General features: G+C 45.7%; 3 protein-coding genes across 3 annotated transcripts; all 3 read right to left on the reverse strand.

Annotated features, from left to right (window-relative positions):
* Positions 1 to 718: 718 nt before the first annotated feature.
* On the reverse strand, positions 719 to 1,808 carry DFL_005057 (uncharacterized protein; the record flags this gene model as incomplete). The annotated part of the gene is made up of 4 exons (XM_067634258.1): positions 719 to 922; positions 981 to 1,504; positions 1,572 to 1,644; positions 1,710 to 1,808. 4 exons carry the CDS (start codon positions 1,806 to 1,808, stop codon positions 719 to 721), a joined length of 900 nt encoding a protein of 299 aa, XP_067492344.1.
* A 2,884-nt stretch (positions 1,809 to 4,692) lies between these two features.
* On the reverse strand, positions 4,693 to 8,013 carry DFL_005058 (uncharacterized protein; the record flags this gene model as incomplete). The annotated part of the gene is made up of 8 exons (XM_067634259.1): positions 4,693 to 4,799; positions 4,871 to 6,051; positions 6,117 to 6,193; positions 6,262 to 6,357; positions 6,611 to 6,674; positions 6,725 to 6,769; positions 7,556 to 7,604; positions 7,920 to 8,013. The coding sequence occupies 8 exons, from the start codon at positions 8,011 to 8,013 to the stop codon at positions 4,693 to 4,695; spliced, it is 1,713 nt and encodes a 570-aa protein (XP_067492345.1).
* Positions 8,014 to 10,763: 2,750 nt separating this feature from the next.
* Positions 10,764 to 11,244, reverse strand: DFL_005059 (uncharacterized protein; the record flags this gene model as incomplete). The annotated part of the gene is made up of 2 exons (XM_067634260.1): positions 10,764 to 10,890; positions 10,952 to 11,244. The coding sequence occupies 2 exons, from the start codon at positions 11,242 to 11,244 to the stop codon at positions 10,764 to 10,766; spliced, it is 420 nt and encodes a 139-aa protein (XP_067492346.1).
* Between the last annotated feature and the right edge of the window lie 1,610 nt (positions 11,245 to 12,854).

A 12,854-nucleotide genomic window follows, 5' to 3' on the forward strand; every position in this document is an offset into this window, starting at 1 on the left:
ATTAGAGTACTATGCTAGAAATTCGGGGATAGCAGATGATGGTGGTCATGCTTGTATTAGACATGCGTAGGAGACAAGGTCGGCCGACAAGGCTACTATATAGATAGGGGTTAAGATGTAGAGACATTAGGCATTGCTTTCGTTTGAATTGAATTCTAGCTCATTTTGTTGTTTATATTTTCAAAGACATGACGGGGAAATTTAAGAGGTACGAAGCAAATCAAGTCAATCCGATGTACGAAATTATGAGTGGGTACTCGGACAAGTACCGAGGATGGTCCCTCCCAGGGCTCCCGATTGTACAGGTAAGGTAAAACCGACGGGTTATTCCCATCTACAACGCTATGCCATAAAAACAGAAAACCGACTTTTTCGGAACAAAACGCCATGATGAAAATGCAGATGTGAGAAAAGGAAACTCGTTCCGGAACCCGGAATTTAACGATACAGGCTTTAAAAAGGCCGATTAAAAGGGAATAATGTTGAGTAGTCAAAAACAGAATGAGGAAAAGGAAAGGGGTATAAAGCTTTGGGGAAAAGCAAGATATGCAAATGATGAAACAAAAAAACAGAGACCCCCATGCATGCATCATCCATACACTTGTGGTATCTTTACAGGATGTACTCGTCTTCCCCGGGGTATGCTATGGTGGTTATCAAGCAAAAACAAAGGAAATACTCATAAAGCGTGCGTGGGGAAAAGAAACGTATCACGGTTTCACCAGGAGAACCACGATGATTTCTTCCCATCAGCTCGGTTTTGTCGTTCGTTGTAGAGCTGGCGGCGACGGAGGTGGCGGTTGAGACCCTCCATCGGAGCGGAGTCTGCGGGAAGGGGTTGGGTATCACGACGAGCGTTCTTAGCTTCTTTGAGCGCTTCCGCCTTGGAGACGACGGTGATGTCCATGCAAGATGAGTACCACTGCAGAAATAGTCAGTATGGGACTCCATTTTGGTGCGGTGGATTGCAGATGACAAACCTCAATGAAGCCAGGCTTTGGTGGTCCGAAATGCTCGGTGTAATCCCAAAGCCAGTAGACGGTAAAGTCTTTACCGACCTCAGCGGTCTCGGGAAGTCGAAAGTAACTGCTACAAGCCCCAGCGACACGTCCCGCCTCTGCATCTTCATGACCGGTTTCGATGCAAACACGATCGTCGAAAGGTGTATCCGCTAACAGGAACCCTTCGCCATCGCCACCTTTTCCATCGAGGGTCCATTCGAGAACGCTGGCGATGTCACGGTCCGATTTTGGGGTCTGAGTCCCATACCAATAGATCGTGCCGGGTTTTGCATCCGGACCGTTGATGCCAGCGAGGGTTTGCCAAATGTGACCGTTTTCGAGGTACGATGCTTTGATGAGATCGCCCGGGGTGGCTTTGAGCTTTGGGAATTCGCTGCTTTGGCCGGGAGAGGTGCTGCCGGGAGGGCAGACAGGTTGGTTCGAAGACAGGTCTAGGATACGGTATGTCGTAAGTTCGTCGATTTGGGTAGATTGGCGGCCGACTTTAGGAGATAAAAAAGTTAGCATGGTGTCCGAAGATTAGATTGGGGGGAAGGGATTGAGACATACCGTAATTGCGAATATATCCTTTTGCAGGACTGTTCGTAAAGAACGGACCGCTTGCACAAGTAAGTTCGTCAACCTGAGAGGTAGGTAGACAAGTCAGTTTGATGTTCGACTCCGATGCAGGAGAGGTTGCAAACGTACCCACGAGTGTCCATCGACGCCGGCGCCAGTAAGAATAGCAAGGATGAGTAAGAGGTAGTGAAACCCCAGAAGGCGCGAAACCTTCAGGGACGAGTCCATTGTCACGGATCGAGGCCAAGTCGGTAGGTGAAATGGAGAAGCCTTTGGATGCTTGATGGGAGCTAATGTGATGAAGAAAGAAAGGTAGGTGGAAGTGGAAGATATCGAGAGTAGATTTATATCAGAACGTTCTTCAACAACCCACACATGTAAAAATTAAAAAAAAAAAAAGTAGTGAGGCCGATGGCTAGGAATGAGGCAGAGAATGTTAGGAATAGTGCTGGTATAGGAATCCTGCTTCGGCCCAGCCCTTTTTCTACGACTTTATTTCTTCGGTGATAAAGATTCCTCCAATAGAGCACTATTGAAGCTTCTATAAGCTTGAGGATTCTTTTCTCTCTTTTCTTCTTCTTGATTGGCTAAATCAAATTATCTTAAGCTCGCGGTGAGGATGATGAAGTTTGAGACGTCGACAACACAATTTTTGGTTGCGAAATACCACACCGAGGTTCCAGTTCAACTGGCGATATTATCGAAGCGAATGAAGTTGATATAAAAATATAGAGAGAAAAATTAAGAAAAAAATTAGGGAAAGGGGATCCAGTGTCGAATAAAGTAGCCCAAGGTATCTCTGATCCTCAAGCCCGATATCCTAATCTTTAAAGGCCGCGGCGGGAAGTACCGTCTGTGTTGTGCCTCCGAAGCCCTTGGCTGGTATCGCCCACGAAAACCTCAAAAAACGAAAGAAAGGTAGAATTGAAACAAAAGGAAAATGCAACGAAAGGCATATAAAACGAATGCTTCTGAGAATGAAAGGAAAGTACCTCGATGGATCGGATGTGCACCCTCCTCTATATACGTGAAAGCGTGCATACAGACTCATATAGTCCGGATCCTATGGTATCCATCTATCGCCTCGTGGCAATAATTCATGCGTAGCATCTGCAAAATGTAAAAATGCGTATACCCATGATTAACTCGAGTCCCGCCAACTTCATCACCCGCCTGGCAAAAACAAAGCTTTTCTTTCTTTCTTTCTTTTTTTCTCTCCTCTGCTCGCGTTTAACGTTTATCACTGGGAATTAGAGCTCCGATCGCGATCAGTGAGCGAGTGGATTAGAGCTCTGAGTGGGGTGTGGTATATTTAGCTCTCTTTTCTTCTTAATATCGCCAACCAGAACACTTTTTAATATCGGTAACTGGAGCTATGTGTTCATCACAGGCTATAGGCCATGGGAAAACTCACCCATGGCTTGCTGTCAGTCATGCCCCGGTGCATGGGAAAAAATAAGAAAACATGAGCACAATCGCCAAGATGCATATGTCGTGCGATATGTTCGTGATCGAGATCTTGGGGCTGTTTCCTTCGCACTCTCCAGATCTTTAAACTTGCAGCGTTTCAAAATATTCTGTTGAAGATACGCGTATACGAGTTATTGGGTTACGGTAGCCAATTCGCGACTATACTGTTCTTTTGGACATGACGGCCGTGCCAGCGCAGCAAAGACGAGTCGGTTTATGCCCCCACCCGTTGACTAAGGAATCGGCGCGCAGATGATGAATAATCCCGAGAACCATGCGATGCGATGCGGATCGCCCGCGAAAATTTAAAAAATCAGTATGGTTGGGGACCGTAGTCGGTGCCTTCGCCCCGCGAGTCGCATTACGATGCAAACGACGGGTTCAGAATCAATCTCTCGTGCTGTACCAACAGCCGCCGTGCATGTTCGCTTAAGCACCCTCCCTTGGCCCAGTCCCATGCACCCGGTCTATTGCTAAAATAAAGGGTCCAGATTTAAACAGGGCGAGTAGAGGTCAAAAAATAGAACCATGCGTAATATTAATTTGTGCATGTCGCCTGGCGAGACAGATGCATCCTTGGGGACGACAGAGAAAAATCAATGAGATGCCAACATGCAAATATGACTTTTACCACTAGCACTGACGGGCGTGTTTCCCGGGGTTGGGGATTTCACTGGCTTTTGTGTAAATTCAACCGGCAGAGATTAAGAGGCGACGAATAGGATGCCTTCCTACCATCCTGGTGATTGGAACGTGATACAAGTTGATAGAAATAGAGTGCATGAACGGTGGAGCGCCCTGAACCACGTCGGTCTTTGTTTCTCCCTGTATTCCTCTCTCTCTTCTTGACAGGGAATTTTTTCTTCTGCATCCTGTAGATCCATAGACAGGAATGCATACAGGAAGACTCTGATGAGTTCTCTTTCTAGATCTATGAGCCTAAGAAGAATGAATTTTCCGAGGCAATCATCGACAAAGAATGTTCAACGCGTCACGTGCACGGTTTTAGCGATTCTAATTCGCTGGAACCACAAAATCGGATGAAACAAGCTAGACCGCTCTGCTCGACCGTTGGAACCCGCAGTAGCCCCAAGTACCTAAAGCCCAGCTAGCGAACCCGTCTACCGACCCGTAGACACTAGAGGTCGAAGACGAGGAGTTCACCGCTAGCTAGGCCCATGACAGCATTCGAAAATTTCGAAACGCATCTAAAACACCATCTTCTTCTGCTTATCTGTTGGCTATAGAACGAGTAGATACTTTGATAAACGAACGCGTATGCCCTGTTTCCATTTCTTCATTACAAATCGTTATTTTATTTTCCAATTGGACAGCTTGGTAACTCAGCTAGCTCGGAGTTCCCATTAAGCAAGCTCTGGCAGCTACCCTTCAAGCCCCAAAGCAATAGAAAGAACCAACCGCACTTGCTCACAAGCTCTTAACCGACAAAAACCACGACACAAACTCTTTTTTAGTAGACTAAAGCCAGCGAGTCCGTTCTTTTTTCCCTCCGCTCTGCTGCCAAAAAACAAACATGATCCCACCCCAAAAAGTCGCTTCTTCACATTCAAGTTTTACAAAGAATAATAAAAAGGAAAAGGAAAGCATATCAAAGAATAATGATAGTAAGTGTGCTACGCTTTTAGTGCTCGAGCAACCGAAGGGATCCTTGGACGACGACGTTTTCAAGGATACTTCCTGGTGGGATATCGATGGTGCTACCTTCGCTCGCCACGATGATGACAGTTCCTAGACACGATAATCATTAGCAAATACGTCCTAAAATATATATATAAAGGAAAACGAGTGTGAATACGAACCTTTCAAAGTAACCTTCCTACCCAGGTTGACGGCTCCAATAATTGTCAAGTGGTCTAGCTCCAGCATCCTGGGAATGCTCGGGATTCTCTTCTGGAAGTCCGAGACCTTCTTGAAGTGTGTTCCGAGTTTGATCAACGGTGCCGGTCCGAACCTCGAGGCGTCGATTGTCAACTGACCATGCTTGAGAGAGTACAAGTCCGACTTGACGAGCATCAAATCGGAACAAGTCTTGACGGGCAAGAAACGGCGACGTGGGACGTTAACACCGTGCGAACCCTTGAAGTGTCTGATGGCAGCGCCGACGGCAGTTTCCAGCTGAACGACCGACAGGTCGGATTCACCCTTTCCGACCGAGACGGTCTTGTGGTTAGGGATGATCTCAAGCTCGAGCTCGTTGTTCTCGACGACGCGCTTGATGGCCTTAAGGCTCAACCAGATGTTGTTGGTGTTGAAGTACTTGAACTTCTTGATGGACTTGAAGTCCTGCTCGTGTTCCTTTGGAACCTGTGCGATTTCGAGCAGACGGACGGTACCCTCGTAGTCGATGATGGTACCACCCTTAACGTCGGCCTTAGTCTTGTCTGTAAGTTCCATGATGTACTCGGCTCCGGTATCGTTCAAGTGCTGGAGGATGTTCAGGTCAACGACGGCGCCCAAGTTGTCGACGTTGCTCAAGAACAGCCATTCAACGCCGGAATCGATGAGCTGGTCCAGGATGCCGGAGTTATTAAGAGACTCGAAGACGTCACCGTGGCCGGGTGGGTACCAGTTCTCGATCGAGGAGTCGAACTCCTTGGGGACGGGTAGGGAAGAGTCCTTGTGGATACGTGGGAAGCGGGATTGGTTGAAGGTAAGGATATCAATGTTGTGGCCTTCGTACTTCTTGATGATGCTCTGGGTATCATCGTTGGTGTTGAAGGAGTTCATGAGAACGAATGGGACATTGACCTTGTGGGTGTGGTTGAGGTATTCGATCTGTCGGACGGAAAGATCGAGGAAGGACATGCCATCACGGACTTCAATGACGGACTTGGGGCCGACACAACCCATAGAGGTACCGAGACCACCGTTGAGCTTGAGGACGGCGAGTTTGTTCAGAAGGTCGGTGTTGTTAGACTCCGGGAGGGTATTGTAGTCGACGACCTGCTTGGGGTTTGGAGGGGCGATAAGGTCCCAATCCCTGTTCGTTCGATTAGCCAACATGCATGTTACAGCCGATAGCGGGGTGATTGAGGGGTAACGTACAGCGTAGCACCCTTGGCTTTGTCTTGGAGGTATCGGCGGAAGAGGGCGAAGAAGTTGTCCATTTCCGTCTCGAACTTCTGTAATTCCGTCCATTGTGTCAGTTGCTGCGGTGGACCCTTTATAGTGTGGAACATGGTGACCGTACCTTCTTAGCCTGGGGGTCCTTGACGGTGTCAGCCAGTCTGTTCAAGGCATTTCGCATCTGGCTGGCGGCTACCGATGTCGATGTATTGTCGAAAGCCTATCAGCAAGGACGGAACTGTCAGTATAATTATTCATTGGTTCTGTACACATCTGTTGATGAATTTCGTAGACCCGCAGCTAGCAATCCTGCCGAGGTTCAGACCTTCAACGACCGTCTTCTCTGCCTAGGCGACTCTGGCATCGAGAGTAGACTGTATTGTACGTTGTATTGTATTTCAATTGCAGTGTATTGGATCGTATCGTACGGTATTCTATCATGCAGGAGGAAAGGTGGGTAATTGGGAACTCACGAAAGCACTCTGGGACTTTGGATGTCTTCTAGACGTCGGGAAGCCCTCAGGGTTCAAGAAGGAGCTGCCGGCGAAAGAGAGTTTCGACATTTTGAAGTAATTGAAACGTGGAACCGGTAAATAGTAATCGGTACAGTAAGATTAACGACGAGGTCTTGTCTGTGAAAATGTAATTCTCGTGGTTAGTATATTTCAGAGAACTGGTGAAGTGCGTGAAGTGAAGTGAATTGCGAGAGAGAAGGGGAGAGAGAGAAAGGAAGGAAGAAGGTCGATGCGGGTGGTTTTTGAGGCTGGCAATTACGTAGGAGAGAGACAAATAGGCCAACCTGACCAGGGCCACTTCACATCAACATCCACCGTACAGGCAGTTAACTGTCAACTGAGGGATATATGAACGGTATGTGTGTAATCAGACCAATCTCCCCATTCAATCGAATCTGAAAAGAGTTTTTTTTTTTCTCTTTCGATGCTATTAATATAATATCCGACAGTAGTGGTAGCGGTAGTCGTGCTTGAGGATATCAATGGCAATTCGGAGAGCCAATTATGTCATGGCGGATGGCCATGCAATGCACAGCTGCTGCACCGTCCATCAAATCAAACAGCTATCGATAAAGACTTGCTCATGTCATGTACTGTACTGTACTGTATGTACATGTACGTATTACAAGCCACACGCCGACCATCCTTCCGATGTTCTTCCATTGCATCGAGTATAATAATACCCCTCCAACGGAAGACTGCCAGGGAAAAAAAAAAAAAAAGAGAAAATCTGCTCTTTCTAGGTAACGCGATTACATATTGCCACCGACCGACGATTCAAAAAAGTGACGAGGGAAGGGGAGTTCAGAAGGCAAAAAGAAAGAGAGGAAAAGAAAAGGGATCGTGTCGAGCTTCGTAAATTAAAGCTAGCTCGGACGAAATCAAAGTGGGGCCAAACCTTACCTGGATAGGACGAGACCGAGCGGCTTCCCAACAGCTACGCAATTGTCAACTGCCAACAGACGGAGAAACTGAGAACTCTAGGAGAACAGATTTCTGCTGATAGAAAAGGATCTAGAAGGATCTGAAAGGCTGGATCTCAAGAGGACAAAAAGAGGAAGGCAATTGACCGGGAATGCCTTTTTGTTTCTTGATAAAAATGAGAAAGATCTCGAGGAACCTCTCTCGCTCAACCTATAGCTTAACGGCTAGCTAGATGACGGGAAACAGGACTGGAACTTGCGACGGAGAAAGAAAGGCCTCAAAGACTACGAAGGGGGGGCTCAATCCTCTTTTTATAACCCAAGTCCGAACCTTCAAAGTCTACCTGCCTGCGACACCAACCAGCACATCAATGGCAGGGGAGGGGCGAAAACATGCAAGAGAGGGTCTTGAACGCGTTCTTTTCTCCTCAACAGCATTGTGGATTCGATTCTACATAAGTAACTGGTATGTCATCACATCACCTCTGCCTGCCCTTGATTGTTCCGAATCACCAACTCTAGAAACCGAGCTAGCTTACCTCAGCTAGGCGCAGCTAAAACCTCTCTCACTGGAGTCGAACGAATCCCTTGGCTCCCCCTCTTATCACACACATTAGACAGCTAAGCTATAACCAAGTAGCACACCTGATTTAAAAATCCTCGATCATTTCCGATTTTTTTCACCTTCTTTAATTGAAAGATAAAATAGTTCTCGAGCTGCAGGAAGCCCCGCTTGACAGAGCTAGTTGCAATTGATGTAAGTACTAGCTTAAGTAGCTGCTGCTGCAATGTGCGGAAACGTCTAGTTAGTTCTGTGCATTCGTGTTCGAGTAACTATCACAGTCACTTCTATAGTGCGTCTTTACTATATATATATATATATATATATACGTATACACACGCCCCCTCTCTACCTGCACTTGAAATACTTACAGCCATACATGGACATATGCTAGTCAGAGTGCATGGCAGGAAGCATGTATGTATAACAACGACGCCAAGCATACCGACGAACAAGCCTCGACGATACACATGTTCGGACCGCTCCACCAAATTGGCCTGTTCATGTATTATTTCTTCTACGGCAGGGGGCAAAAATATTCTAATGGCATCTATGTATTATGCAAGGTCTACAAGATAAATACCTCTCGTCTCTTTTTAAAAATTTTTTCTCTCTATCCGCCACCCCCTCACCCCTTCAGACTCATCATAATATCTGTTGAGATATCTATCTATCGTCGAGAAAAAAAAAATTCTCGACGCGACTTTTTAATAACTCCGAAGGAGGGGAGGGGTTTCGAAAGTTTCTATATTTACTGCGCAAATTTTTGTTCCTTTTTTTTTCTCTTCTCATTTCTACAGACGCTGTACCTGGCCTGGCTTCCCGTACTCACCTCAGCTAAACCAGGACCCGGCCTAGGAATTGACTTAGGATTCCGATATCAAGTGACTGACCCCTTGTGTATTGTGTATGGCTCCGTCCGTGGCATCCAGGGTCAAATGCGTGATTAAATCATATTCCCGCTCTATACGTTAACCCTTGAAGGCTTTTGCTGCATATACATAGTACTGTGGAAATTTTGCTCCAAAAGTTAAATCCTGAGGACTTCGCCTCATCCTATCATCTTCGACAGCTTTGACACGAAAGACTGCCATCCCTACTGGCTACGAGCTGCGAAGCTAAGCCGAGGCTCAGAAACATATGTCACGTGATTGGATTGTAATGTTTCCAACGTTCTCAACACAAGGGTGCTAGTGAGCTTGAGATCACACGAGAATTACTACTTGTCCATGAACGTTATTACGTTATTAATAATATCACGAAAACTATGCAGTTAAGAGAAGAGTTGGAGGTAGTTTGTCTGCTAAATATTAATTGTCGAGAGTTTGTAGAAGAGAAATTAGAAAAAGAGGGACCCTATGTCTTATTGTCTGTAATAAAAATGATGCTAATATGAAAGATTGCATCAATTGTTAAAAAGTATCCGGGTGATCTACGGTAATTTGCACATCGGAAACATCGATCGGTATCTATGGAATTCGAGAAAGCACAATCTCAAGCCTGTCTTGAAACTAACTACCACGATCAAATAATTCTCGAACGCTTCTAGGCGAACAGGGGTGTTTACCTCTCCATCGCAGACCTTTTCGACCACCCTCCACTCTATATTTTCCGATCAATATCATTAATCAAGTTGTCTGCCTGTAGTTAACTCTTAGGCTATGCTATCAAGTAATTATCCTTAGGAGATTCTCGTGCTGTGGATCCTGTGAGATTATAATTATGATTATGCCTATAGGCCGATACTAAATGTCCGTAAAAATCCATAACTTTTTGTCCAAACCGCTTGCTCATTTCCAATGCAAAATACTCACAATAACAAAGAAAAACACGGCCAGTGAGGTAAATTTACTGGGTGGTATGTACAGTATCACATAGGAGATAAGCAGCATTACCCTGCTGATATCGATGTGAAATTAAACGAAAGAAAGAAAGAAAGACTACTAACTCCAAATCCATTCAAAAACGCCCGTATGCTCCCAGTTTTGCAAGAAAATACTTCAACAAAAGGAAATAGAGATTGTAGGTCCGTTTTTTCCATTAATCAATCAATCAATCAACTGCTAGTATATTACCCAAATGGCTTGTATTCCTTGTGTATTGTTCCCCCAAGCCGTCCCATTGATTATCCGCTTTGTACCACCCCGCCTCCGGTCTAATTACTCTTCTCTTGTGTAACCATCCTCGAAGCGAACCCAAAAGGGAATTAAGGGATCTGCCGAGTTCCCGCACTGCTGCCTCAACTACAGATCAGCCCTCTGGTTAACGGCATTTCCACATCCTTATTGGTGTGCGTGGTGGTACGGAATGGCGAGCCGTAATTTCCCGTGAAACCCGAGGCAAAGAAAGAAAAGATGACAGGAAGGCAGGAGCAGAAAGGGAAAAGAGTATCTTGTCTTATCACCGTGGAAATAGATAGACTTTTGTTCCCTTCTCCTCTTGATTCACCTGTTTGATTCTCGTGGAGTGGGGATGATCGAGCTCGAGTACATCCTGATTCCAAAGAGGTGGGAGAAGGTGAGAGAGTATTAAGGAAATCCTCCATGAATTTCGTATGTATCATTTCGTCATTACGTGGATCTGGTTGAATAACCAAACCTGCCGAATCGATCCTTTGTAGGTTTATTCAAGCCTTCTTCACCAATAATACTAAAACACCCGCTGCAATGCCACCGATGATTATAAACGATAGCAGCAGAATGAATAGCATACGTAGCTGGTGGCTTGCTTGGAAGCGGTCAAGAATCGAGACTCTAGACACCATTATGTTAGTTATTTATCATGTAAACTAACTACAATGGATATACAACTTACTGTCGGACTTCATAAATACTCTCAACATCGTGGACCTGCGCATGCGGAGGAAGCATGTATTCTCCACTCCCCTTCTCGTATAAGTTATGACTAATATACGCCGGTGGAGGTAGAGCAGGCGGTGCTTCTGTCGACGTAGTCGATGTAGCCGTCCGTGGAGCACGCATAGAGTTTGCGCGGGTACGGGAGGCAGCTTGCTCCAAATCAAGATGAAGTGACTCGATACTGAGCCTGGGGAGAGAAGGAGGAAGTTGGTTTGTAGACGAGTTTGAAGAAGAGGTCGTCATTGTCATTGTGGTCGTCTTTTTGATTTTGAGGGAGTGGGGAGAGTTTCCGAAAGGGTTTGGGTAGATTTGCATTTTTAGATTTTCCGGAGAGCTAACAATGGAAGCCTTTTATATTTATGAACAAGAACGAGAGAATTATTATTAAGCAAGCAAGTATTTATAGAGAAAGAAGAAGAAGGAAGAAATGAAAATGGAATTGTAATGAACGGTGGGACGGGAACGTTGTGATATCGAAAACGAGTGTTGTTGCACAAAGCGCAGTCAAGGCCTTGATACTGGATATCTCTTCAACGGGTCTTTTCTTAAAGATCCTTTCTTAATAAATTCATACTACTCTCGAGAAGATAAATTATTTCAAGAAGGGCGTTATTTCTCGTTCCTTTTGTAATTTTTTTTTGCTCTCTCACCCCACCCCGGGCTTCCTCGTGGTAAAACTATTAAAAATCGATTGTGGTATGGAGTAATCGATAATTAAACCATCAAAGACATGGGCGCATAAAGCGTCCGCAACTTGACGGTCTGCTGCCCCGGGCTCGAACGCCTCATTGCAAGATCGGCCGCTGGGGCTAGGGAGGATTGGGGTATAGTTTGAAATGTTAACGGGGAGAAAGAGGGCTATGCCGCTGGATTTGGGACCGATTGGGTCCACTATTGTTAGCTTTTTTTTTTTTTCCTCTTTCTCCCCCTTCTGTCGTCGTTCCTCTACACGGGATAGTCTTTTTTTTTTTTTTTTTACTGTGGGTTTGAAATTTGGAAAATGTAATCTCCACGGGCGCGCAGAGAAGTTAAAACTGCGATGAAAATAGCATTTCCTCTTTTAACATTTTAACTTTGGGTTGCAGGTTGCGCTCTAGGAGTATGTAATCTTCAAATATTCGCTGCAGAATCTGCTGCAGGGTCTATGCAGGACCAATCGATGCAATGGATCAATGAGCTCATATGGGCCCGCTCTCGTCGACAACTGTGGAGTTTTGTTTTGGTGCAAGGGGAAGTTTGGAAAAGGCCCGAATGGCCAAGATACTCCGAGAGGAATCATCACGCCAGTGTAGCTGAACTTCGTCGCTCGATAACGGAGCTTTTGTCTAGAACCCTGTCAAGTTGTTTGCATCTTGCGTATTAGATTCATTGAGTATATGGTCATTGCCCCATACCATCGCTGCCTTGTTTTCCTTGTTTTTGTGCACTGGCCTCATGGGTAATCCCTGGCTTTTGCCATGGAAGATTAGTTAGATACGGTAGTAGACTGTGACTGTTGCTACATATAGGTGCCATCATTAAGCCATAAACTGTTTTTCCGAATGCATGATTGTTGGAACCTGGAATGGTGGGACTAAAAGGCGAGGGGACTGGGATTAGCGACACCAAAGACTTGGTGACGAGACTGGTTAGCGAAATCTGGCTCTTCCCTCCGAGACCGAGCGTCCCCTGAGGCTAAACTACATAGCACTTACCTTGGACATAGACGGTTAGGTAGGAATGCAGGTACGGGCTATAAGTTAACTGACTGCCTGTTCTGGGGGGCTGCATTCGATCGACACAGTTTAGATGACATGACGCATGCTGGTTCCCTTTCGAATTCGTAGACCTCTCCTTTATATTACAGTGTCGACAGACGG

This window comes from Arthrobotrys flagrans, assembly GCF_004000055.1.
Source record: "Arthrobotrys flagrans strain CBS H-5679 chromosome Unknown unitig_0, whole genome shotgun sequence".
Lineage (NCBI taxonomy): Eukaryota > Fungi > Ascomycota > Orbiliomycetes > Orbiliales > Orbiliaceae > Arthrobotrys > Arthrobotrys flagrans.